At 38.5% G+C, this 25,402-nt stretch overlaps 1 protein-coding gene across 4 annotated transcripts in view; it reads left to right on the forward strand.

Annotated features, from left to right (window-relative positions):
• Window positions 1-25,402, forward strand: part of slc24a4b (solute carrier family 24 member 4b) — a 97,031-nt gene that overhangs the window by 48,395 nt on the left and 23,234 nt on the right. For all 4 annotated transcript variants that reach the window (XM_066694332.1, XM_066694330.1, XM_066694333.1 and 1 more), the window contains exons 3-5: window positions 15,711-15,787; window positions 17,708-17,782; window positions 19,927-20,011. In XM_066694332.1, the coding sequence (XP_066550429.1) occupies window positions 15,711-15,787; window positions 17,708-17,782; window positions 19,927-20,011 (237 nt within the window). The remainder of the gene's footprint in view (window positions 1-15,710; window positions 15,788-17,707; window positions 17,783-19,926; window positions 20,012-25,402) is intronic.

Consider the following 25,402-nt stretch of genomic DNA (forward strand, 5'->3'; position numbering starts at 1 on the left):
AATAGGCCGTCTCTCGCTGGTTAATGAAACGAATTACAATATTTTTTTCGCAGCAAAAACCCTTGCTCCAGTTTATATTGATTTCTTTAATGGTAGACATGATTCAGCAGGAAGAATTGTGTTCAATATCCAACAGCAGACAGAATCCCTGACTCGTGCATACTCAGTATTCATATTTTAACTTTGTTGCAGAATTCACGTGGAAATAAAAGCCAGACATGGGACCAATTGGTTAAACACTAACTTATGGAGTGTAGAAGTAAACTGTTTTAATTATTGATTGATTCTTTAAAGTGAGGCTTTTAAATAGAGTGCTTGAGGGCATCAATACATTTTATTAAGGCCAAGTGTAATAAATCATATTCAAATAAGTGGATTCCTTCAAAGGGATGACCTTGAATACGGTCGGAGCATAATCAATTTAAAAAGTGAATTCTTCACCCCCTTGACCCTTGTCTCTGAGAAAAGATACATTTCACACACACCATTGGTACATTTGTATAATGAAATTTCCAATGCTAGGCAATGTTTTCTTTGGAGGACAGCTTTTAATAATTTCACGGTGAATCCTGGATAAATTAATTATTGGAAAAAGATTTCGGAACAATTTGTTATGGTTGTTAAGCTTTGGGTGTCTTTAGTTATCACAGTAATTACACCTAAGCCAAAATAATGAAACCATTTGCATTATATAGTTATCATCTCAAAGGGTTGATTTGTGTAGTAATGACTGTGTTGGACAAACGGATGTGCTCTACGTGGATTAATACACAATTAACAGCTGGTATGTTGTGTAAGGGATTTGTAATGATGCAGAAGCTTGTCTGATCCCTGGTATAAATACAGACAGAACCTTAAGTCTTAAGAAAATAATAATAATACCATGCATTTAATAGCTCCCTTCATCCCGAGGTATCTCAAAGCGCTGTACAATGGAGGGTACTTTGCTTTATGCATCAGTGAAGTGTAGCCCCCACCTGAGTGTCGCATGACAGCCATTTTCACCAGTTGTTCTTCACACTGCAGATAAGGTGCAGAAGTTACTTGTATAATTTAATCACAGAGGGATCACGGAGGCTGGCCAGATTTGAGAGAGCCCAATTGGGAATTGAGCCAACGTGGTGTCAATACCTCTACAATGGTGTCAACTCTTGTCAGAGAACATAAGATGGGCTGTGATATTCTCACAGGTGTGTGTGTGTGTGTGTGTGTGTGTGTGTGCATCATTCTTACTAAGGAAGTTACCACTGTGAAATTGGCTAAACAATATCAAAGCAGGGGAAGTTTATTCTGGGTCATTACATGGCCAAAACTGATCTGTACTTTTACTTGATCTAATAAAATATTAAAAACACTTTAGTACATATTTGGTAACTTGTTTACTTCTCCATGCAACCATGTAAGCTTATAAAGTTATTTTATTATTTTTAGAAAACCATGCAGCAAGTGGAATTGGGTTTTCACTTCACTTTTGTGAATATAACCAATGCATGCAACTTTTAAGCATTATTTCTGTTGTAAAGGTGAGCAGGTATGATAGTGGAGTATTGGTAGAGAGTATTGCTTCTGTGGAAGCTATTAGGACATCATGGACAACTGAGTTGAATATTCTGTTCATCATTCACTACCTTAGCTGTCAGCTTCCACTTTATAATGGCTTAAAAAATGTATGGCACATTTCTCTGATTTGGACACATGTCAGATCTATTTCAGGAGAAGATGTTACATATTTTATGTTTTCTATATCTCTATCTATCTATAGTTAGCAGTCTTTGTGTCTTTATTAATCCTTACTGTATGATCTGATAAATCCATACAGTATGATAATAATTAATACATTAAGGCTCTGTGCAACATATTTATGCATGTATATCAAAGGAGAGCACAGTGTTTTAAAATGAATACAAATAAATAATAAATACAATCTTAATAAGCCTTCAGAGGGTCCTAGACTTCAGTTATAGCTTGATTTATGAGTCGTATGAACTGATTGCTCGTACAATGAGACTGAGGCACTCCACTCCGTCCTAATGACTGCCAATCATAGACTCCACTCCAGCCAATTAACCAATGAGGGTTATGGTCCTTTCACACGTTAAAAACAACTAATAAAATAAGTTACGGTAATTAAAAATGGGAGCCAAGTCATATAAAATAAGACCCTGTCCAAAGATGTGATCTTCTGAGGATTCTGACTTCAGTAGAAGCACAGATCTAATTAATGCATGTGACAGTGATTGAATTAAACAAGAAGGGAGCCAAGCTGGAACTGCACACCATTCTAGTTTGTTCAGAGTAGTTGCAGCATTACGTCACCCTCGGTGTGTGGTAAGTGGGCATAACAATCATGCCCACCTGTGGCGTTCTCATCTACATAGTGTAAATAACACTGTGCCGTCACTGCTGTGCATTCACAAGACGCAGGGGGGTGCCCCTCTGTGCATTGCTGGACTGGCATTTGCTCGGTGGGTAAGCAAGTAGGTCTGAGGCAATTGTCCAAACAAATGTAGGCTACAACTTTCTTGAGCATAAATGAACACAGAGAAGTAATTAAGCATTGCCTTTTGATAAATTGTAGTTGCAACAGTCTTTCTGTGTGTGTCTTTCTGTCTCTGTGTCTGTTGTCTGTGCCCACGGAGAAGGATGCTGGGATATAGGAAGGGGAGGTGTTGGCAGTAGAAGCATATTAGAATAAACCCCCATTCGGTCTCCTGAGGATTTTTTTTTCTGCACTTCTTTGTAATCTAATTATTATTATTTGTAGAGGCTGCAATTACAAGTTAGCAGTGAGGAGGCGTGCCTGTGTGGGACCATGTTGGTATACCGTGCAGTTTACGGAGGCAGATTAAATCAGCTCGAGCCCAGAGAATTTTGTTGCAGTCTTCTGAATTTATTAGTGTAAGGATGGAGGTTGAACTGCAGAAAAAAGTAACCGATTTACTGAGGCGTTGCTATTTGGACTATGATTTTGCATTCTCCATTTGAGCGTCTTTATGTGGTAGTTTCTCAGTAACGTTTCACTGTGTAATAAAATTATAATAATTAATTCAGGGATGTCATATTAGTTCTTCTGATCATTTTGCTATCCAAGGATGTGTCAAATGGACCAGGGTCACATAGTTTTTTGTTAAAGAAACATTTTACTTGATGATAAATGGGTGTCATATTTTTTAATTTGAGAGGCATGTATGAAGTTTTTAATTTGTAAAGATTTAAAGAATGTGGTCATACTTGATCAGCACGTAGTTTCTGAAATTGAGCATAACATATATAGCATAACATATAACAATGTTTCTCACACACCCCTTGTCTCAATTCTGTTCAATCATATTACATCTTTACAGTTTTTCTCCTAGACTGAATCCATGTTCAACAAACTCTGAAAAAATATTACGCTTTCAATTACAGCTGTTGAAATTGGGTGACATGCAGAAACTGTAATGGACTTATTTGAATTATCGAGACAGACCAGCTATGTGAGAACTCCAGTATAGTTCCCACTGTTTTTATGAGCATAGGCATGAGATTATATCCCTTTGATTTGGAACCATTGAAAGTTTAAAAAGGATTCTTGCCTCATATCTGAGAAAGGACCCTTTAAAGATCTTCTTCAAGTGCTTCTAGGCATTAGTTGGGTAGCCATCTGTAACCAGTCGTTTCCCACTCTGCATGGCATTTATTGCTTCAGCACTCCCTTCAATTGACAATATTGCGTCCAATTCTGTGTTGTCACAATCATTTAAGCTCAGGAAGGGAGCGGAGTTCAGAAAGTAAGCTTATAAATTGGTGCTCTGATGCAGTCTGAAGAGTCATCCACTTTGTTGTGTTGCTTCAAGTGATTGTCTCTTGATGAGGCCAAGGACTTGTTTCAGCAAGTTAGATGTCTAGTCTGTGATAGTGAAAAAACAGTAGACAAGACTATTACCAACACAGTGTATGCATTCATCCTGTAGCTAGTCCCATTTAAATCACATTATCTTTCTAGGATATGATTGTATCACACTCCACTGGGTATAACTCCCCAATATGATCCTATTAGATCTCACTAGCTGTATATCCTGCACAGGGATATAACTCTGTGAAAAATATTTTAGACCCAAATCAGCATTTTGGCTTTTGGCAGTAGAAGGACTGCTTTACTGGTGAATACCACAGGGATTTGCAGGCTACTTTTGGTACTACAGCTTCGGTATCCTTGGCTCCTTTGGTAGCTACTCGTCAACATTGTGGTTATCCTCCTTATTATCATTATTAGGAGTATCCCAGTTAACAATGACGTGTTGTGACTATGTTGTAACAGCATTCTTCTCATGTGAAATCACATCTGAACTATGTACATTTGTATAATCCCAGATACATCAGTACAACATTGTATTCGGAAACAGAAACATAATATTGTTTTAACCTAACCACAACGGTTCTGCAGCCATTCATTGATTCAAATTACCAAAAAACATCTACAACGCATACATATTTAAAAATATCACACAATGGCATTTATTACAGGTGTTTCCATTGCAAATAAATTAACATTTGTCTAAATTTAAAATGGTAACGTTCATAAAACACCAATAAAACATCCTCTACCAATAACTTCATTTAAACACATTTATACAACTAAATCTTCCAATTCTGCAACTTTAATAAAACATTGAGTAAATGAATCAAACCAACGACATTGTGACTTTGTCTGTCACAACTACACCACAACCTGACAGCAACATTCTGCTATGTTGACTAAGTTGAGTATCAGTTGAGTTGCTGGTTTGTTCTTGTTATCTGTGGATCTTTTCTCCTTCCCCCTTCTGCAACCACTCTGACCACAGTTTGATTTACTGTTCCTTCTATTCTCTGTATGCTTTTGTTCATGGTTATCTTCAATGTAGTTGCAATAAAACCACAAAGAATTGTGCTCATCAGATGGAACTTCCCCTGTCTCTCAATTCTGGTGGATTAACAACATTGCCAGCCATGAATTGTACATACAGAGACGTGCGAAAAATGGATTGTGATTTTGAAGTGGGTGCATATACAAATGGCTAGAGACTAAAGCCAGACTCTGTAAAGGAAAATAAACATGTTGGATGAAAGCAGTGAAGTAGAAATGTTTCAATCCACATAGAAAAGAGCAGGGGCGAGGGCAAAGTGTAGAATGGAGCTGTTAATAATGATAAAATGTACTGGCCTGGAACCTTCAACATAAACAGCGAGGCAGTGTTGATGAAGTCTAACACCGGAGGAGAGTGTAATGTTACATATCAACACACATTTTCAAGATGACTAATCTGAAAGATGCTAAACGGAACAAATTTAGGTCCGAGCTAGTGACTCGTTCAGAACACCAGATGACAACAAAGGCGCAAAAAGCTTTCGAAAAAAGGTATCAAAATATAACATGTTGTTCCAAGTGACTGTGCAAGCATCAGCAGTAGTGGTTTGCATGACGTGTTTGCAATTGGCATGATATGTGTAGTGTAGAGTTCAGCAGAAGTAATGAATGGGATAACTACAGAGACTATTTCACAGGTCTAGTTTGTATACCAACATCTAAATTGCATAAGTATTAAGCCCCTTTGATACCACAACCCTAAATCGGTTCAGGGGAATCCTTTTGAAAGCTTCTTAGTGCTTATTGGTTGAGTCTTTGCTTTGAAATGCACGACCCATCAGAGGGAACCTACAGGAATTGCTGAAACTATCCTGAAATCATGTGAATCCCTACAATTGAATGCAGGTGGAGGCCACTTACCTTTACCTTACCTAGCTAATTTGTGATTTGCGATTTACAAGGGGGGTGGACACTTCTCCAACCAAGCTATTTCAGTTTTTATTTTTCAATACATTTTCTTCAAATTTCTAGAATATTTTTTCACTCAGGAGTTTTGAGGTAGGGTTTGTGGAGAAATTAAGAAAAATAATGTTGAAAAGGAAACATTTTGAAAGGGGATGTAGACTTTCTATATGCACTGCACACACACACACACATATATATATATTCAGCAAAGCACCTCACTCCAAATTTATTCATAGCCTTCAACATTAACATTCAATATACAGTGAGGGGAAAAAAGTATTTGATCCCCTGCTGATTTTGTACATTTGCCCACTGACAAAGAAATTATCAGTCTATAATTTTAATGGTAGGTGTATTTTAACAGTGAGAGACAGAATAACAACAAAAAAATCCAGAAAAACGCATTTCAAAAAAGTTATACATTGATTTGCATGTTAATGAGGGAAATAAGTATTTGACCCCTTCGACTTAGTACATGGTGGCAAAACCCTTGTTGGCAATCACAGAGGTCAGACATTTCTTGTAGTTGGCCACCAGGTTTGCACACATCTCAGGAGGGATTTTGTCCCACTCCTCTTTGCAGATCCTCTCCAAGTCATTAAGGTTTCGAGGCTGACATTTGGCAACTCGAACCTTCAGCTCCCTCCACAGATTTTCTATGGGATTAAGGTCTGGAGACTCCAGGATCTTAATGTGCTTCTTCTTGAGCCACTCCTTTGTTGCCTTGGCTGTGTGTTTTGGGTCATTGTCATGCTGGAATACCATCCACGACCCATTTTCAATGCCCTGGCTGAGGGAAGGAGGTTCTCACCCAAGATTTGACGGTACATGGCCCCATCCATCGTCCCTTTGATGCGGTGCAGTTGTCCTGTCCCCTTAGCAGAAAAACACCCCCAAAGCATAATGTTTCCACCTCCATGTTTGACGGTGGGGATGGTGTTCTTGGGGTCATTCTTCCTCCTCCAAACACGGCGAGTTGAGTTGATGCCAAAGAGCTCGAATTTGGTCTCATTTGACCACAACACTTTCACCCAGTTCTCCTCTGAATCATTCAGATGTTCATTGGCAAACTTCAGATGGGCCTGTACATGTGCTTTCTTGAGCAGGGGGACCTTGCGGGCGCTGCAGGATTTCAGTCCTTCACGGCGTAGTGTGTTACCAATTGTTTTGTTGGTGACTATGGTCCCAGCTGCCTTGAGATCATTAACAAGATCCTCCCATGTAGTTCTGGGCTGATTCCTCACCGTTCTCATGATCATTGAAACTCCACGAGGTGAGATCTTGCATGGAGCCCCAGACCGAGGGAGACTGACAGTTATGTTGTGTTTCTTCCATTTGCGAATAATCGCACCAACTGTTGTCACCTTCTCACCAAGCTGCTTGGCGATGGTCTTGTAGCCCATTCCAGCCTTGTGTAGGTCTACAATCTTGTCCCTGACATCCTTGGACAGCTCTTTGGTCTTGGCCATGGTGGAGAGTTTGGAATCTGATTGATTGATTGCTTTCTGTGGACAGGTGTCTTTTATACAGGTAACGAGCTGAGATTTGGAGCACTCCCTTTAAGAGAGTGCTCCTAATCTCAGCTCGTTACCTGTATAAAAGACAGCTGGGAGCCAGAAATCTTGCTGATTGATAGGGGATCAAATACTTATTTCCCTCATTAACATGCAAATGAATTTATAACTTTTTTGAAATGCGTTTTTCTGGATTTTTTTGTTGTTATTCTGTCTCTCACTGTTAAAATACACCTACCATTAAAATTATAGACTGATCATTTCTTTGTCAGTGGGTAAACATACAAAATCAGCAGGGGATCAAATACTTTTTTCCCTCACTGTATGTATGTATGTATGTATGTATATCTGTGTGTGTGTGTGTGTGTGTGTAGATATACATGTATGTATATGTGTGTAAACCATGGTTTACTTTACAGCTTGCAGGACAAATAATTGTATATTTACTGCACTCCACATCTTATACCTTACATCAGTTCTACTGAGGCAGAGCTTCAAGAATAACCTGTCAATGAAACCTGATTTGAGTAGAAGATGGCACTCAGCCATCAAGTGGAGCAGTGAGACATACTGATTGTATTCCACAATCATTAAATATTGAATGCAGGATCTTACAAAAAATTAAAAAAAACATTACCCTGGTCTCTCAGTTTTTTAATTTCTTTGACTGGATACTTATATAAGTTATATAAAGATGTTTCACATTGAACTAATTATATAGGGGATGCGATCTCTGCAGAGACAGCACTTAATCTAACAGGGCTTCAAGTAAGGCTAATGTTAGATCATATTGGAAACGTCGCTGTGATCACATGGCCACTTCATTTCGGAGAACCAAATGTATATCCTGCCATGTATTCTGCATGCTGGGAATGTGAATCCGAATATCTCGGTTGTGAATATGCAGAATATGGAGGGAGGGATATTCCTCTCATATTGGGAAGACTGAGCCAGGAAAATGGCATATCCTGAAGATGAGGCTGAACCCACTAAAAAGTTACCCGGAGTGATCAAAACATGGCGACAGGTTCATGGAAGAGCAGCTACTTTTGGTTGGATGACGAAATGTCTGTTTTATTAAGGAGTTTAGCAGTAAAGTTATGAAAGTGCCGGTCCACCTGACCGCATCGCACTGAAGCGAGACCCACACATACCAACACAATCTCAAAATATGACCCTGTGAATGCCTACCTTCATTTCACCCAGCGCCCTTTTCTTTTGTATTATGACAAGCGCACTGTAACTTTATTGCTGTGTCGAGGCTCTGCTCAGCACAGTAATGGGGAAGGAAGTTGAAATTTATTAAGGCCTCCGGCTGTTCCATATTGCTCTTGCCGTTGAGATCCCATAAGCTATATCCCAGCTCGAAACGCAAGCCACAGACAACATCATTGAACTGTATCTTCAACTTTGTAAATGTTTTTTTTTTTATTTAATCTCACCGTCAAGCAACTTCCCAAAGAAATTCGGAGAGAGTGTGTGATGGAGGAAGTGAACTGTGATTCAATTTTATGTTAGCTGTAGCTTAAACAACAGGAGGATTGCGATTGGGTCCAAAGTGAAGAGTAGGATTAAAAGTGGATTTGTGTGGTTTATTTTAGAAGGTTTTTCTGGATAAACAAGGCATTGATGGGGAATGCAAAGAACTGAGGGTGACAGTTTTCTTAATGTTTTACCTAAATATGCAAAGTTGACTTATCAAGTGGATGCCAGGTTTTCTGTCTCTGATAGTGGAGAGATTGGAGGAAGGATCAGGATGGTTTCACAGAAAATCAGGATAAAATAGCCTTAGACTTTCTTCTCTGCTGTTTTTTTTTTAGTTTTTTTTTTTATGCGTGATGTCAAGTGTCTCCGACATTGAATGCAGGTGTTCTCTGATGCTTTTCATGTGGACCTCTTTGTGGTCCAGTGGCAGGCATCTCGACCCCTGAGTGAGTACAAAAGGGGAAGATCAGAAGAAATCTGACTGGAATTGTGTAGCCTGACAGCATTACAGGGAGTTATGTAGCATCGTGTCAATACTAAACCATAAAACGGGTTTCAACCTTGAGACTGAGATTGTTACGGCTTGTGGTGAGGGTAAGCACTCAAAGGTGCACTGTAAGTTGCACTGAAAACATCAGTTGTTTTAAGCATTGTTTTAAGGTAGCGCTGGGATTTGATAGATTTCTGTTTTTGGAGGAACGTTTAGGGAAGATGTAAGTATATGTACAGAGTGGTTCTAAAGTCTGGAAGTCACATCCAAGAAGATCTATTATAAGCAATAATTATTAACAATTACCGGTTTATGGTCAAATCAATAGTAGCAGAAACAAATCTAAATCTACTAAAATTGTTTGATATATGCCCAGTTCTGAGAGAGGACATAATCAAGACACATTAATACTTTGCAATCTGCACATATAAGCACATCCTTAGAAATGGCAGGTATGAGATGTTTTTAATATTTTTTACGTGTCCAGAGATGTCACATGGTTGCAAGGCGCTGACCAATAAACTGGAACCTGCTTAGCTGGAAAGCTTTAACAGGAGCTCTTCATCCTGCCAATTCATGACTATATAATACACCGACCCACGTATGTGCAGTTCCATGGGATGTATGCATGGATGGATGCGTCTCCATTGTCATTTTCCCATCTGTGGAACAAGTAAATTGAAGACATGTTCTACTCAGAGGTCAAGATAAACCATCCAGATCTAATTAAGCAGATAATGTGAAATGGAGTGCTACTGTAAACGGAAAAAGGAATAATTCAATCATTTTTAAAGAATCCTAGGGAGAACCCTGCTTCATGTTTTGGCCTTTGGGGTGTGATGATCCAAAGTTTGTAAACGAATTACCCATCAGTAAGACCAACAATGTATTATCTTTTGCCGTTTTTCAAATTAAGGTAATGTATTTTTGCATCCATTTTGTGCATTTTGTTTTATGAAAATAAATGTTGACATCCAGTTTCAGAGTTTTTGTTTTGTTTGTTTGTTTATTTATTTATTTATTTATTTATTTATTTATTCATTATTATGTAGGCTATTGTCCCAGGCACCCTCCCTCCTCCAAGTCAAATAGCAACCACAATTACAACTCACCTTGATGCTTTCAAGTTAGCAAAAAGTAGAATATATACTTTCAGGAACTGGACAAGGAAAAACTGCCATCGATTTTATGAATTTTTCCCCTCGGCTTGGATTTCACTGACGTATATTTATAATCCCAGGTTTTATCATCATTTTAAGCATTTTAAATACGTATGTAGGTCTACGCATAGCTCAACCACTGCTGGCGTGGATCCGAGAGCAGCTTATATCTGACCTCTTCAAAGGATCGTACATGATTTAAACAAATTAGTAAATTGAGTTGAATACAGAAAGTGATTATGCCACTGATAAATACAACAAATCAATGAGCATTCAATCAGTGTGTGTGTGTGCGCGTGTCCGTGTGTGTGTTTAGTGAATGCCAAACTATTGCTGTTTGGGCTTCTGGAAATGGCAGAGCACAAGGGTGTTGATCCTCTGAATCAAGAATTTGTTAATTCCCTTTCTGCACAGCTGGTCAGTTTTAGGATCAGTGCTCATCCCAGCTGTAACTGGAGATTCTACTGAACAGCAGCTGGTCAGTCCTCTTCGGTCATAAATCAGTGTTAATAGCATTGACTGTCCACTAGCATGTCAAACTAGGACCCGCACTATCTTCCTCTCGCAAGCGCTGATAGTGGATGCACAACGATCTTATATAAAGGCACTCTGCTTTCAACTGTACAAGTGAATTAAATTGGGCAAGGGATACTTAACCGTTTAAAAATAGGATTAAACCCTAATACAGCTACCGCGCGTGCACACATTTTCATTTTTGTTTGTCTTGATCTTGTTTTAATATTTGGGGGTGTCTCTTTTGGAAACGAAATACAAAAATTAAATTGATAGTTGTGGGGGAAACATTTCAGTTACAGCTGTTTAAAGGTTAATTGTATGTGCATTTCAATTTACTAAACAGTGGATAAATAAAATCCCACTTCCAGCCATGTATGCATGTAATATGTTATCTGGTGGTAATGACTATAATGCCAGTCTGACTCACAGGGTGATGTTTCACAACTTGAAAGGAGTGCAATATATATATATTTTTTGTTTTGTTGTATAATTTTGTTTAGCTAACTAACAAGAAATGTCTTGAATTCTAAACTATGACTAAAAGGAGAAGTATATGTATTTGCTTTTCTTTGAGAATGATGTATTATTGTTTTGACTGTGTAACACATCTACGTAATGCATTTCAAAAACATATGTCTAATCTTGAAATGTTCAACAGGTTCTTTCCTATTGGTTATAAATAGTAATTTCCACAAATCCCAAAGTTTCTCCAAAGTAATGGATCATGATGAGGAATTTATTTTGTATTATAGTTTTATTTTATTTCTGCCAGGAGTAATTTATTTTTTATAATTGGGATCTGTAATGTGAGCACAGCAGTTTATGGAAAGCCATTTATCCATATGGAAAGTCTTATGGATTGCAGATGATGGGTTACTTGTTATGTTATTATATTATGTCTTGTAATCTTGACCAGGGCACAAAAAAAAATATTTTTTAGTAAACGGTTAAAGATGACACCAAAAATGCTTAAAATGCCTCTTTCCTATTCTTTATACATCCGTACTGCTAAGTTCATAAACACAGTATATTAATCATACGAAAACTAGTATAGTTATTCTACTGTAGTTTCAGAAACTATATATATATATATGAATTGACTTGGTAAAGGTTTCTCCTTTGTTGAATGTTTTAAAATGTATAGCAGTGAAAGTACAGTAGTCATTTTATAAAACGCTATCAGGACAGACTACTTTCTGACAGACGACACACAAACACTGCTTGTGTTGCAGACCTAAACTGCAGCAGCTGAATACCAGTTTAGTTATTAAAAGCATACGAATAACCAATAATTTCCTTATTGGTTATGACCTACTGATGCAGGTTACATTTTACAAAAGGGAAATATTCTGCAGCTTTCATTTCCCCCCTTAAGAAGCGGTTATGTAACATAATCTGATGCAGAATGTGTTGCATTTTACTCTTTCCTCCTGAGTAATAAATGCTGGGCAGGTACAGCATGCTAATGACGCTTCCTAAAGGCTGTAAATCATGCTGCCTGAGCACAGTACCACGCTCAGATACCTGCAGAGTACCGTTATGCAAGCATAAAGAGCTAGTGGCTCCATGAGGGAACCTACTGAGATAGCACAACTTAGATTGGGTGGGGAGCAGAAAATTAGAACTTCTGTGGTTCAAAACAAACAAAGAAACACAAACCCTGAAGCTGGACTCTGACCGAGAAGCAGAACATTTAATTTGCTTCTAGGATTGCATTCTCAGATGTGTAAAATGTAGGTGTTCGGTGTGGCTTTGCAGAACTGCAGAGAGCTCTCTCCATGGTCCTGGAAATCACTCTGCTCCCATTCCTGTGTGTTTCTAAGCATCAGAGCTGTAGTGGCTAATACTCTTAAACATGTTACTATTTCATTTCATTTGCAAGCCAATGAAGCGACTGGGTTTAATTCCTCCAAATTGGATGTGTTTTTTTGGAAAATATTTTGGCACATCTACTGTTATTTTAGTGATGATGTTGCAGTTTATTTTAGGCATGTTGGAAAAGAACCTTCATTTTAATGTTTTCCCCTCTTTCTTAGATATGTTAGCACATGTGTGGTGTGTAAATCTTTCCTCTTTTGCTAATCAATCTGCTCAATCATGTGGACTTCCCCTCTTTTGAAAAGAAAACTGCATAATGCAAATGACTGCTTGATTATGTCATTTGGTGTTAGTGCTGCAGTGTAATCCTTTATCTACAAGAGCTATTCCCACTTGCTTCCTGAATATGCTTCTTGGCAATGAGCTACGAGAAGGTTTTTTCACATGCTATTGTTATAGCTTGGATTGTAAAAATGTAAAGACCTGGGAGACAATGGATGGGCTGTTGATAAAGAAGCAGTTTGTTAAGGATCCCAGCCAGCCAAAACTCTGGTTTTCCCCAGAGAGAGTGACTTTTCCGGCAGCTTCTGTATCCTCACCGACAGTCCCTGGATTCAGACGTGCTCCCAGATGGATTGTATTGCCGTGCTTTGTCACTCCAAGTTGTAAGCCCCTTTGCTGGCTCAAACTGGTGATTCTGAATATTGTTTGTTTTTCAGATTTACTGCAGGTTTCAGTCACGCATGCACACACATACCAACTAATTCCAGTCACACTCGTAGAAGATGGCACATTACAGTAACTCTGCTACCCCCGTTGCTTTCTGTCGGGTTTTATTATGTTAAATTGTAATGTTTGGATTTAATTAATATCCCTATATCATTAGTTTAGGTTGAGGAGTAGCATTGTGAATTGCATGTGATGTTTTTTTCCCCAAAGATATTCAAGATTTATTGGACTTTCCTGGAAAAAGTAACCCCTAGCACATCAGAGCTTTTATCGAGCTTTTAAGAAGTGTTTTGTGCTTCTCTCTGTTGCCACCAGGAGAGAAATTATATGGTGCAGCTGGTAATGATATACTCATGCATTTACATTAGACTCTAATATATTAAATGGTTTTACAATCACAGTGTGTTAATGTTGTTGATTTATGTGTGGTGTGCACGATTGAAAATCCATCGCTCATTTGGGTCTATTTATTCATAAATTGGAATACCTGTGTTGTAGTTTTGACTGGCTTTATGAAAATCTCATTTAATTTTAAGTCTTTTTTTTTATGCACTATGCTCTGCAGAAGTATTAAACATACTATTTTTTACAGTACAACTGCAATATATAAGTACATATAAGAACAGGTAAACAATGGCCAAAACAGATGGATCCCAAGAGATGTAAGAACTGAACTGAGCGGATAAGTAAAGTTTTTAACGCCATTGATTTTAATGGTGTCATATACCACTCCCCTGTCTTAACTCTGTTCAATCTAGTGGAATCTTTTTTTCTTCCTCTCTGATGATATTGTGGCTTTTATGTATGTATAATACACACACACACACATCTCCTATCTATCTTATCTATCATTGTATTCATTATAATTTACCATCTCTAAAATTATGTGTTTAAGCTATATCTTTGGTTTTCCCATTTATAACCTGACATTTTGACTACTTTGCTTAGGGAGCTACAGACGCATCACAAGCTGCTTCCCATAACCTTGTTAAAGTACTGGTTGTTAAAGTGTTAACAGTCTAATGCCAATTGTATCTCTTTAGTGCTAGTAAGATAAGATGACCTGATCATCCCCACACATCTAAAGTCTTATTGTACCACAAATATGGTGTTATTACATTCAGTGTTACGCCTAAAAAAGATAAGTAAATCCTGGGAAAGACACAATTTCAGATGTAGGTCTTTCTAAGGTCAATCCACATAGCTCTGGACAATAGACCATTACTTGAGCTCCAACATGTTCTGATTGTGTGGATTATTTGAGTCATCACAAGAGGGAGCCCATGAGTCCAACACTCCCCCACCTTCTCATACAGAGTCATTGAAGTCATATGTTGTATTGTTTCCCATCATATTGGATAGTGGTTTTTTGTTTGTTTATGTGTATGGGATGTAAGGGACTGAGATGCAAATTTGTTGACTTCATGTTGCGTGATAGTTGTTCGTTATGCTTAAAGAAAGTATGTCTCTTGGCATCATGAGTCGTGTGGGTGAATACTTTTGTTTTTGACTCGTTGCTGTACTTTTCTATCCAAACTTAGAAGTTCGAAAATATGGGCAGGTGTGATTTCAGGAGTTCAGTTCAATGGACATATATAGTAGGAAATAAATAGTTTATTTTGGCCTAGACATACTTCAATACCCCTGCAATGGTGGGGCTTGGGTGCAGGGAGGATACAAAGCAATGAATTCTGGGAAGTGCCTTTGTTGCCAGATACTTATGCTTGGGAAGTGGAAGTTGGGCATGAGATTGGGGTTGTCCTCTTCCCTCTTTCAGTTTAAAACTCCTCCATATTGTGAAGAGACCTGCAATGCAATTCCTGTTTCCATGCGATAAATACATATTAATAAAGTTTATTGATTTTCATTTTTTTTAATGTTTTTCTTTGATATTGTCCATATAACCACCCATCTTTGGCTACAAGTTTTATTTTATTTATGTGTTTAACATGCAAAGATCATTTGCATAGGATCAAGGTCGGCAATGGTCTGCTAGAAGGTCAATAGCCCTGACCAGCCAGCCTTGACGTGGCTATCCCATCCATTGTCTTTTGAATTGCATTGATGAGAACCAGACCTGAACTGGAGACTTGCAGGATTTTACACTGCAGAGGCATTGATGAATGAGTCAGGCCATACTTTTAATTTTCTCTCTTATGCTCCTCTTTCAGATGGAAATTAATCCTTTTCGCATTTCATTGCAGCCATCAACGAGTTCCCTGAAGACATTTTTTCAAACACGGAGAGGAAGCGAGGCGCTGTTCTTCTTCACATATTTGCGGTAGGAGTCCGTTACGTTCATAGTGTCGTGCTGTTCAGAGTGTGTGTGAGGGTTGTGTGAGTCGCCGTATGTGAATGAGAGAGGTGTGTCGGCAGCTTGACAGCGGAGTGGAGATGCTTGATATAAACACACAAGATAAAGCATGTGTGAGTTTATGTATTTAGATTGCCCTTCTAAATGTGTGCTTTACTGTACTGTGGCAAATCAAGTACCTGAGTGGAAAAACAATAGGGAAAAATACAAAATTACCAAGCAAATACATAAGGTTTCCTTTTGCTCTTAAAAGCAGACAAATGTTCAGATGCTCCCATCAATTTCAAATAGTGTAAATCTATTTTTTAGCACAATATTTTTCCCCTGACTCTATTTAATGTGTACATTTTACAACTGTATATGTTTCTGTAATTTCAAACAAAACCTTCATTTTCTAAAGCTCAGTTTTGAAATCTAAATCCAACAATCCACAAAATATACAACTCACTGTGTTTATATATGTTTAATGTTAACAGTATAAAGCAGGGCTTAGCAACCCTGTACCTGGAGAGCCATAGTCCAGCATATATAATATGGTGCTTTAGGTATCTAATGTCTAGGGGGCTCAAAATGAATTAATCTGTCCTAATAAAGAATACTTGGTCCAGCAAAATCAACAACCATGAAAGCCAGTAGTCCTTTTGGCTCATATAGTAAAATATTGCAGTACTAAGTGTGCTATAGTTGCCACATAAGACTAAAGTTGCATTTCAAGGCAGAGACCCAATCTGACCATATGCACAGATGAACTGGAGCTAAATCAAATAATTGAAATGAAAATCTCTTTTGTTTTGCAAAAGTGCATGATTTAAAGTAAGGGTCAAGAGGGAGAGAACCAAGTTCAATTTTATAATTTCATTTCATTCTTCTTTTTCCATACATTGCTTTTCGTATGAATGTTTCAATAACACTAAATTCTTAATAAATACCTCATAAATAATGGTTGCCAGCTTAAGAGCGTCGTTCCCTATTTTAAGGCTTTTACTGGCTTCGTACATTGTTTTCTCACTAAATGCCGCAAGCTTACACAAGTGTAAGTCCTGCAGGAGATCTATTATTGATGTGTTGCTTCCAAGTGCAATGTTATATAACTGCGTTATGGCACATGTAAGGCATTTTTCATGTAAGTTGAGCATAATTTTCAGGTATTATTTTTTTCTTCTGTATAAAACTTTTAGTAGACCAATGGATATAAACCTAAAAAACTAAAATTATCAAAACAGTTCTGCAAGAAGAAATAGAACAATAATATATACATTATGTATTGTAAATGAGAAGCATGTAATAGTGTGATTAGTGATTAATGTACTTTTATTCCAGGTGTCAAACTCTTACTTATTTTTAAATCAATGACCTTTTTAAGGAAATCTGTAAAAGCAGAACACAATTCGTTGCTGCTGCCGCTGGATTTTTCAATTAGTATCATTCAAACATTTTTCTATGTCTATATACTTTATGGATGGATTTCTTAATGGATCACATTTGCTAGTGGCTAATAAACATTTAGACATGTTGAAAGGAATGTAAGTAAAGTAATTACAACCTATGGGACCAAATGTGGTTATTTGCATAATTCATGGCTTCATCAGTTTTTCTCCATCCAAGTGAAACATTCAATTATGCTTTATGCAAAACAAAGTATTTGAATGTCCTTTTTGTGTGCTGTTCATTTAAGATTTCTTTTTCTTTTCTGGATTGTTGAGCAGTTGAATTTGTTAAGGCGGGATTTGGGGGGAATTGAAGATTTGAATCTCTTCAAAGCTGTGTCTTGCATCATAATACAGTAATTATACATTTATGTACAACCGGCACCAGTTTCTGGAATTTAATGGAAGCTGAATACATCGTAGTAACACATTCATTCTGCTTTTTTGTTTTTCTTTTCAGGCCCTGTACATGTTCCTCGCTTTGGCTATTGTATGTGATGACTTTTTTGTTCCCTCACTGGAAAAAATCTGTGAGGTAAGAACCAGCATTGAAAATGAAGGCTAGTGGTTTTGTTCTTGTATGTATAACACTGTCCAATCTTACAGACACTCGTCCCAAATGTACTGGTGGTAACTTGAAACAGATGCTGTATTTATTATTAAGATTACATGATGGTTTCCAATCCCCCCAGTATTAAATGTAACTATTATTATAAAGATCAATTAATTATGCTTTTCAACATGAGTTAGCAAGTTGTCTGATAATGCCATTTCAGTTTGTCATGAAACCTGCTGCTTGGCTTCAGCAACACATTATTGTAAGTAGAATTGGGTTTTAAAGATCCTTGATGCACTCATGCGTTTGATGTATAGCTGGAAAATAACTATATATATTTTGTGTTACAGATTGAGCCATTTTATTCTCCGATTATGCAATTTGAGCTTCAGTTTTCTTTCAAAATCTCCCAAATGCCCAACAAAGCTGGAGACTGTTTTAAATATCTTTCTGAGGTTGTGAATTTGCTGAAGATGGGAAGGAAAAATAATAATTAAGAAACACAACTGAAAAGACCCTACTCTGCACTTATGTTTCTCAATTCCAGTCTCAGGCAGTCGGTAATCAACTCCTGTAGGTTCTCATTATAGCCCTGACCTCAGAGTATGCGCTGAACAGACGGCTAAAAGGCATTAGGTGCCACAATAGACCAAAGACCGTGCTGTAGGGTAAACTATAATTCTCAATACACACACACTCATACAGGACACTGTTTCTGTTTGTATTTTTTCTGTCTCTTCAGTGATGTTTGGTGTTCTCTAGAACATGAATACATTGATTTGATATTAAGACTTTCGTATGACATCACATGACCTACTATATGGCACTCTTCATAAGTTAGGTTTTGATGGAAAGTTTATTTGGATGATTCCCATTTTATTTTATTCCCATTTAGATTTGGCCATATAGAAACTGTTGTTTGTTTTATGCATTATTGTTTTTTTTGTTACCACTTTTTTTTTTTTTTTAAGTTATCACCTAAGAAATATCAAAAATGGGGATTTTCCATTGAGACAGGTGCCTGTAATAACAACTGCCTGTAGTCCTGATTTAAAAAGAAACTGTGAGGAGTTAAATTGCCACCAGCTGCTGTATGATGTGTATCCCTCAGACATTTAAAAATGTATGTTGCCAGCTGTAAATCTTTACTTCTTTTCTCAGATTTCCCCTGTTATAATTGCTTGACCTGTAGTAGGACTGTAAATCAGATCTAATTTACACCTAAACCTAAGCAGCTCTCCAATCTCTTGGGCTGTTACCTGATCCCTGACAGTTACTTCGGCTCAGAAACACTAGGCTTATCTTTCCTGTGGGCTCTCTCTTCCTTTGCTCCTTGGCAGGTTTCTATGGAAACTTTGCAGAAATACAGCATGACATTTTCCTGACACAGTATAGAAAGGTTGGTGAGCATCAGATGTGGAATACTTGCACCGCCACTTTGAAATATCAAGTCATAAAGTGCTTCTACTTTTCTACGTAGTTTTATAATCACCTGATCAAAGTGTAGGGTACACGGTTGGATTCAGGCTGCCATCATGGGTGCCTCCAAGTGCCTGATCTGCACAGCCCTCAATGAGTAACAAACCTGCTACACCAACAGATCAGTCTTTTAGTCTGAGTCTAGGGGATGATGTCACCTTAATAGCCTCCTGCACACAATTGAGCCCCTTCCCCCACCACCAACTCTACAGCCATCTCCACGAATGACCGGCAACAATCTCATTGATCCAAATCACAGCACTAATGAAGTTTGTGCGGTCTGACCTTGCTCTGATTCCAACAGCTGCTTAAATGAGCCCTATTATATAAGTAAATAGAAGAAAGGTTCCATAAATTGCTCTGTTTGACTCCTCTGACAGTCCTTCACAATCCAATTCACCAGAAACGAGCTGGTGCATTCTGGTCCTTTACAATCAATGGAAATGCATCTTCAGGTTTCATCTGTCTTGTTCAATAAAATCCCACTTGGGGGTCACACCAATATCCCGAGGTTGGATCATAATGCTTACCTATACATATGTAAACTCATGGTTTACAGTGTTGTAAATGGAGGCAGCTGATACATTAGTAGTAATGAAAATTTAAATGCAGATGTAGCTAATGTGACCTTTGTCTTTGTACAGAAACTACACCTGAATGAAGATGTCGCTGGAGCTACATTTATGGCTGCTGGGAGTTCAGCCCCGGAGCTCTTTGCCTCTGTTATAGGTAAGACTGACACACACATGCTTTGTGAGATTATTGCTCTTGTGTTTTGGGTAAAGGTTTAGGCCAAATAGATGCATATTTGTCCAAATAAATCAATAATCCATTAACAGAGCTGTCATTGTTGCATCGGCTCACTACATTGCCTGCTGGATTCCCTAAACTATTGAAATGTGTCGTAACAACATTTGTAACATTATAAGACTCCTCAAATTCACTCTCCAATTAAGTGTTATGTTCAGTCAAACAGTAGGACTACTCAAATACAAAATAAAAGTGCAAATTGGCGGCTTTTACAAATCAAATGTAAATATATCTATATATGTGAATTTCTCACCTATCCGTTCTTATATGTTACTAAATGTTGGAATTAAATACCTATACTTAATTTCAGCTGTAAACTCGTCAAAGTTATAAATATGTTCTTCTTCAACCGCTGGACAATCTGAGCTTTGTAATAAAATCAGTTATTGTGAAATTATAATCGTATCTGAGAGCTGAAACACGTGAATTTCTCCACATATATTAATGTATTATTACCATTATTTATTTGATTAGCTATGTCATAAAATATACACAATTAACGAATCGCACCTGATATAGCGCTTTTCTGCAAGTTTCTAACTTTCCTTCCTTCAATCAAACAGACAGACACAGGACAGTACAGGTGGGAGGCAGCCCTTGTTGTGTTCCTAGTTTCAGGCAATCTTAGCATTCCTGATTTTGTTTTAACTGCCTTAACTGAAGTTAATCTTGTCTGTAGTTTGCCTTAATTTATGTCAATTCAGTGCAGTTGGTGACAGTAAATAGGTTGAAGTAAATGTGATTTAGTCTAGGACTAGGAGGATTTCAGTTAAGTAACTTGTGCTAGGTGTATCCAGTTGGAGCCAGTTAGGTGTAAATTAGGGGCAGGTAGACAAAAAGGTACTTAGAGCTGCACTGTTTCTCGGTGACAAACAAAAGCCTGGTGCTCAGGTTGCAGATCTCTATAAACTATTATTATTATTATTATTATTATTATTATTATTATTATTATTATTGTGTATTTTATTTTTTTTATTTCTTGGCAGACACCCTTATCCAAGTGCAAACAAAGTGCAAAAATACAGTTAAGTACAAGGCATCAATCATTACAAATTCGATTTAGCTAAAACATAGCAATTCAAAATAATACATTTTACAAATTCCAATTTACAATTTACACAAGTACAGTAAGTGAGGTCCTACATCCTGGACAGTGAAAGCTAAGTGCTGTCAAGATGTAGGGTCACAGTCAAGGGCTACATACGGGAAAGGGAGCAAGGAGGAAAACAATCAAGAATGCGAGAAGCATAATAAAAACTGTGAAGTACTATCTAGCAGGGATAGAGGACTAATATTACAAGTACTGTCGGAAAAGATGCGTCTTGAGTAAGTGCCGGAATGAGGTCAAGGACTCTGCTGTTTTGACTTCGGTGGGCAGGTCGTTCCACCATTTAGGGGCCAGGGATGAGAAGGAGCGGCTCTGGAGGAAGGAGAGTGCAGAGGAGGTAGAGTTAGTCTTCTGGCACTGGAGGAACACAGTGGTCTGGAGGGGATGTATGGGGAGACGGATGTCTGAAGGTAGCTTGGTGCAGTGTGGTCGAGACTGCGGTAGGTGAGGGTCAATGTCTTGAACTGAATGCGTGCCGGTATCGGGAGCCAGTGGAGGGAGCGGAGCAGTGGAGTAGCGTGTGCGAATCGTGGCGGTGGACCGCCCGCTTGAGAGTCTTTGAGAGGAAGGGGAGTAGGGAGACAGGGCGGTAGTTCTGAGGAGAGGTGACATCAAGGGTTGGTTTCTTGAGCAGTGGGATGACAGCAGCTTGTTTAAATGCAGAGGGGAAACGGCCAGAGAGGAGTGAGGAGTTGAGGAGGGAGGAGATGAAAGGGAGAAGATCAGGAGCGGTCGCTTGGAAGAGGCGAGAAGGGAGAGGGTCCAGGGCACACGTTGTGGGTTTGTGACGTAGGAGGAGAGCAGAAACTTCAGCATCTGAGAGAGGTGAGAATGAAGAAAAGGAAGCTTGATCAGTGGGAGGTTTCGGTGTGATGGGAGATGAGGGTGGAGTATTGAAGAGCCTGCGGATGTCTGCAATCTTGGAGGAGAAGAAGGAGGCGAAATCATCAGCAGTGAGAGATGGGGGAGGGGGGGCAAGGAGGGAGGAGAAGGTGGAGTAGAGTTTGCGGGGGTTGTTGACAGTGGATTCAAAGAGTGATTGGAAGTAAGACTTCTTGGCTGAGGTGAGAGAGGAGGAGAATGTGGACAGTAGAGAGCGGTAGACTTCGAGGGCAGCTGGGAGTTTGGTCCTTTTCCACTTCTGTTCGGCGGCACGCAGACTAGTTCGGGTTGCGCGGAGAACAGCAGAGAGCCAAGGCTGAGGAGGGGAGGGACGGGCAGGACGAGACGTTAGAGGACAGAGAGAGTCAAGGGAGGAGGTGAGGGAGGAGAACAAAGAGGAGGTAGCAGAGTTGACAGATAGATGGGAAAAACAATGGAAGGTAAGAGAGTGAGGGCAGTGGAGGCAAGGGTGGAGGGGGAGACAGAGCGGAGATTATGGCGGAAGGTGACAGAGGGAGTGGGGAGGGAGGGGAGGGGAGGGAAAGGGAGAAGGAAATGAAGTGGTGGTCCGAGATGTCCATGGGTGTCACGGTAGTAGATGAGCTACTGGCCAAAGTTGGGGGGAGTCCACTGGTCATGATCCACATTGGAACCAATGACATAGGAAAACGGAGGGCAGAGGTTCTGCAAGACAAATTTAAAGAGTTAGAAAAGAAACTAAAGAGCAGAGCCTCTACGCTAGTTTTCTCCTAAATACTTCCGGTACCACGTGCATGGCCAGGGAGACGGTTCTGGGCTCCACACTTCAAGAAAGATATCGCTGCTCTAAAGGCAGTTCAGAGGAGAGCAACCAGACTTATTCCAGGTCTGAAGGGAATGTCCTACTGAGGGAACTGAACCTTTTCACCCTGGAACAGAGGAGACTACATGGGGACTTGATTCAAGTCTTCAAAATCATGAAAGGCATCGACCACATCAAACCAGAGGAGCTTTTCCAGATCAGCAGGGACACACGCACCCAGGGACACAAATGGAAATTGGGCTTCAAGGCATTCAAGATGGAAAACAGGAGACACTTTTTTACACAGAGAGTTGTCACAATCTGGAACAAACTCCCCAGCAATGTGGTTGAAGCTGAAAATTTGGGAACATTTAAGAAATAGACTGGATAGGATCCTTGGATCACTGCATTATTAATGAACACCAAATGAGCATGATGGGTTGAATGGCCTCCTCACGTTTGTAAACTTTCTTATGAATTCAATGTTGATCACGTTGCAAACTCAGGTCTCTGGATCAATGCCTTGATCTTTCACTAATTTGATCATGAATGCTAATTATTTTGTATTAGGTGTAGGGCTGTATCAGGCTGGCTGGTGTTAGCATTTATTGCACTTATTAGATTTACTGTTGGCAGGCACTACAATTCAGTATTTATACAGGAATGGGAAGATGCCTCTCACCCTTCACCAGTGCTGCCCACGGGCACACAGATTTAAGACACTGCCAGGTTACTAAATGCAACACAAAGAGACCTGTTGCAAAGGCACTGAAGTGTTGAAAAGTGCATTTTCTGCATGATGTGTGCAGCTGTAATAGCCATTTCAAACTGCTATCACGTTGCTTAAGATGTTATATTTTAGCTTTATGCTATTTTTATAACTGGTTATTTGTTTTCTAATTGTATGTCTGCTAGCATATGTGTATACCGATTTCTACACCAGGTTAAATAGTTTATTGTGTAGTTTTTTTTTATTCGTTTTGTCATGTTCGCTCGTTTTTGAATAATAACAATGTAAATGCAGTGTTTCTGCCATGAAAATGTTGTGTGATGTTCATATGTAAAAATCTAGTTTTATCCAACTCTTGTTTTTCATTTTCGTCACACATCTGTTTCATACATTTTGTGGGTGCTGCAGTTGTGTAGAACCGTAGAGATTTCGGATTACAGTGTTAAAATCCCAACTCTAAAATATTTTTATTTTTATTAAAATAAATATTTAAATGAATGTTACAAACGTGTGCTTTCAGTCATGTTGTGTGCCTGAAATACAGCATATTGACTTTGTCCGGCTTAACAATGATTGCATTGGAACTGCAATGTTTCACTATTAGTTTTAAAAACAATTCTCAAATAGTAGCCTAATACTCTTATTAGTATTAGTGCGATCAACTTATCAAAGCATTGGAGCCCGAAAAATCATAACAATACCGTCTGAATACTAAAACAAAACTAAAATAGCCTACAATGATAAAACTAAGACTAAAATAGGAAGATAAAACTAATCCTCAAATGTATTTTCCTGTTTAATGGGCTATGAGTAGTCAAACTTAGCAGGACACTTTATTCTCACAGCACTTGCTCATGGACCGACCACAAATCGCACATCTCAGGTGAGTTTTTTTGACGTAAAATCTTTACCCATATCAATTTAATATATTTTTCAATATATTGAATAATAATAAAAAGCCCCACGATTTCAGAACATGGTCAAGCATATACCGTTTACCGGCACCTGTCATTATACAGTTTTATGCAGCTTTTAGGATTACTTTATTATAACAGCATGGTAGCATCACTCTAGGTAAGAGCAGCTGACAGTCTTGTTTAAACCTGATTGAGAGGTTTGATTCCTCTGCTGATCCCATTTAGGATGGCATCTTGGCATGATATATGTCTAGATGATGAATAATTTCTGTTTTTGATTTTCCAGAAAATTTGGTTTGCTTGTTATTGAGTTACATTGTTTTGGAAAAATGCACGTCACAATGCTGCATTTGGTCATTGCATAGAACTTTTTTTGGAAACCAGAAACGTTTCTGGAAATTAGCAATTTACTGTAATTTCTTTTGTTGCACATTCACCATTCATTATTGTGAAGCCATATATTGATATTACATCTGAATGCTGCAATTAACTGACATCACTTCATCAATCAGAATGAATGAATGAATTATCCCGTTTTTATTATCCACTTACAGGAGTGCTATCTATCAGTAACTCTATCATTTGAGTAAATATCCTTTAATTACAAATGAGACAAGCAGACAATTGCTTTGTGCTTAAATACATCTGATCGCAAGCTGTAGTTCAACAGGAACATCGTTGTATTGCTGGGAATAATACTTTGGGAATCAAGCTTTTTCTCCTGCATTTAGCCCAATATTTGCTAAAATTAGACTTGATTGCATTTGGGATTGATTTTCCCGGTGCCTCTAGCTACATATATTTTAAATGTATGTATCCATATCCAATTAAAACCAGCCTAGGTTTCACAAGCACATTGATTCAGAAACCCACTTTGCTGAAATTGAAATTC

Source organism: Amia ocellicauda, chromosome 21 (assembly GCF_036373705.1).
Source record: "Amia ocellicauda isolate fAmiCal2 chromosome 21, fAmiCal2.hap1, whole genome shotgun sequence".
Taxonomy (NCBI): Eukaryota; Metazoa; Chordata; class Actinopteri; order Amiiformes; family Amiidae; genus Amia; species Amia ocellicauda.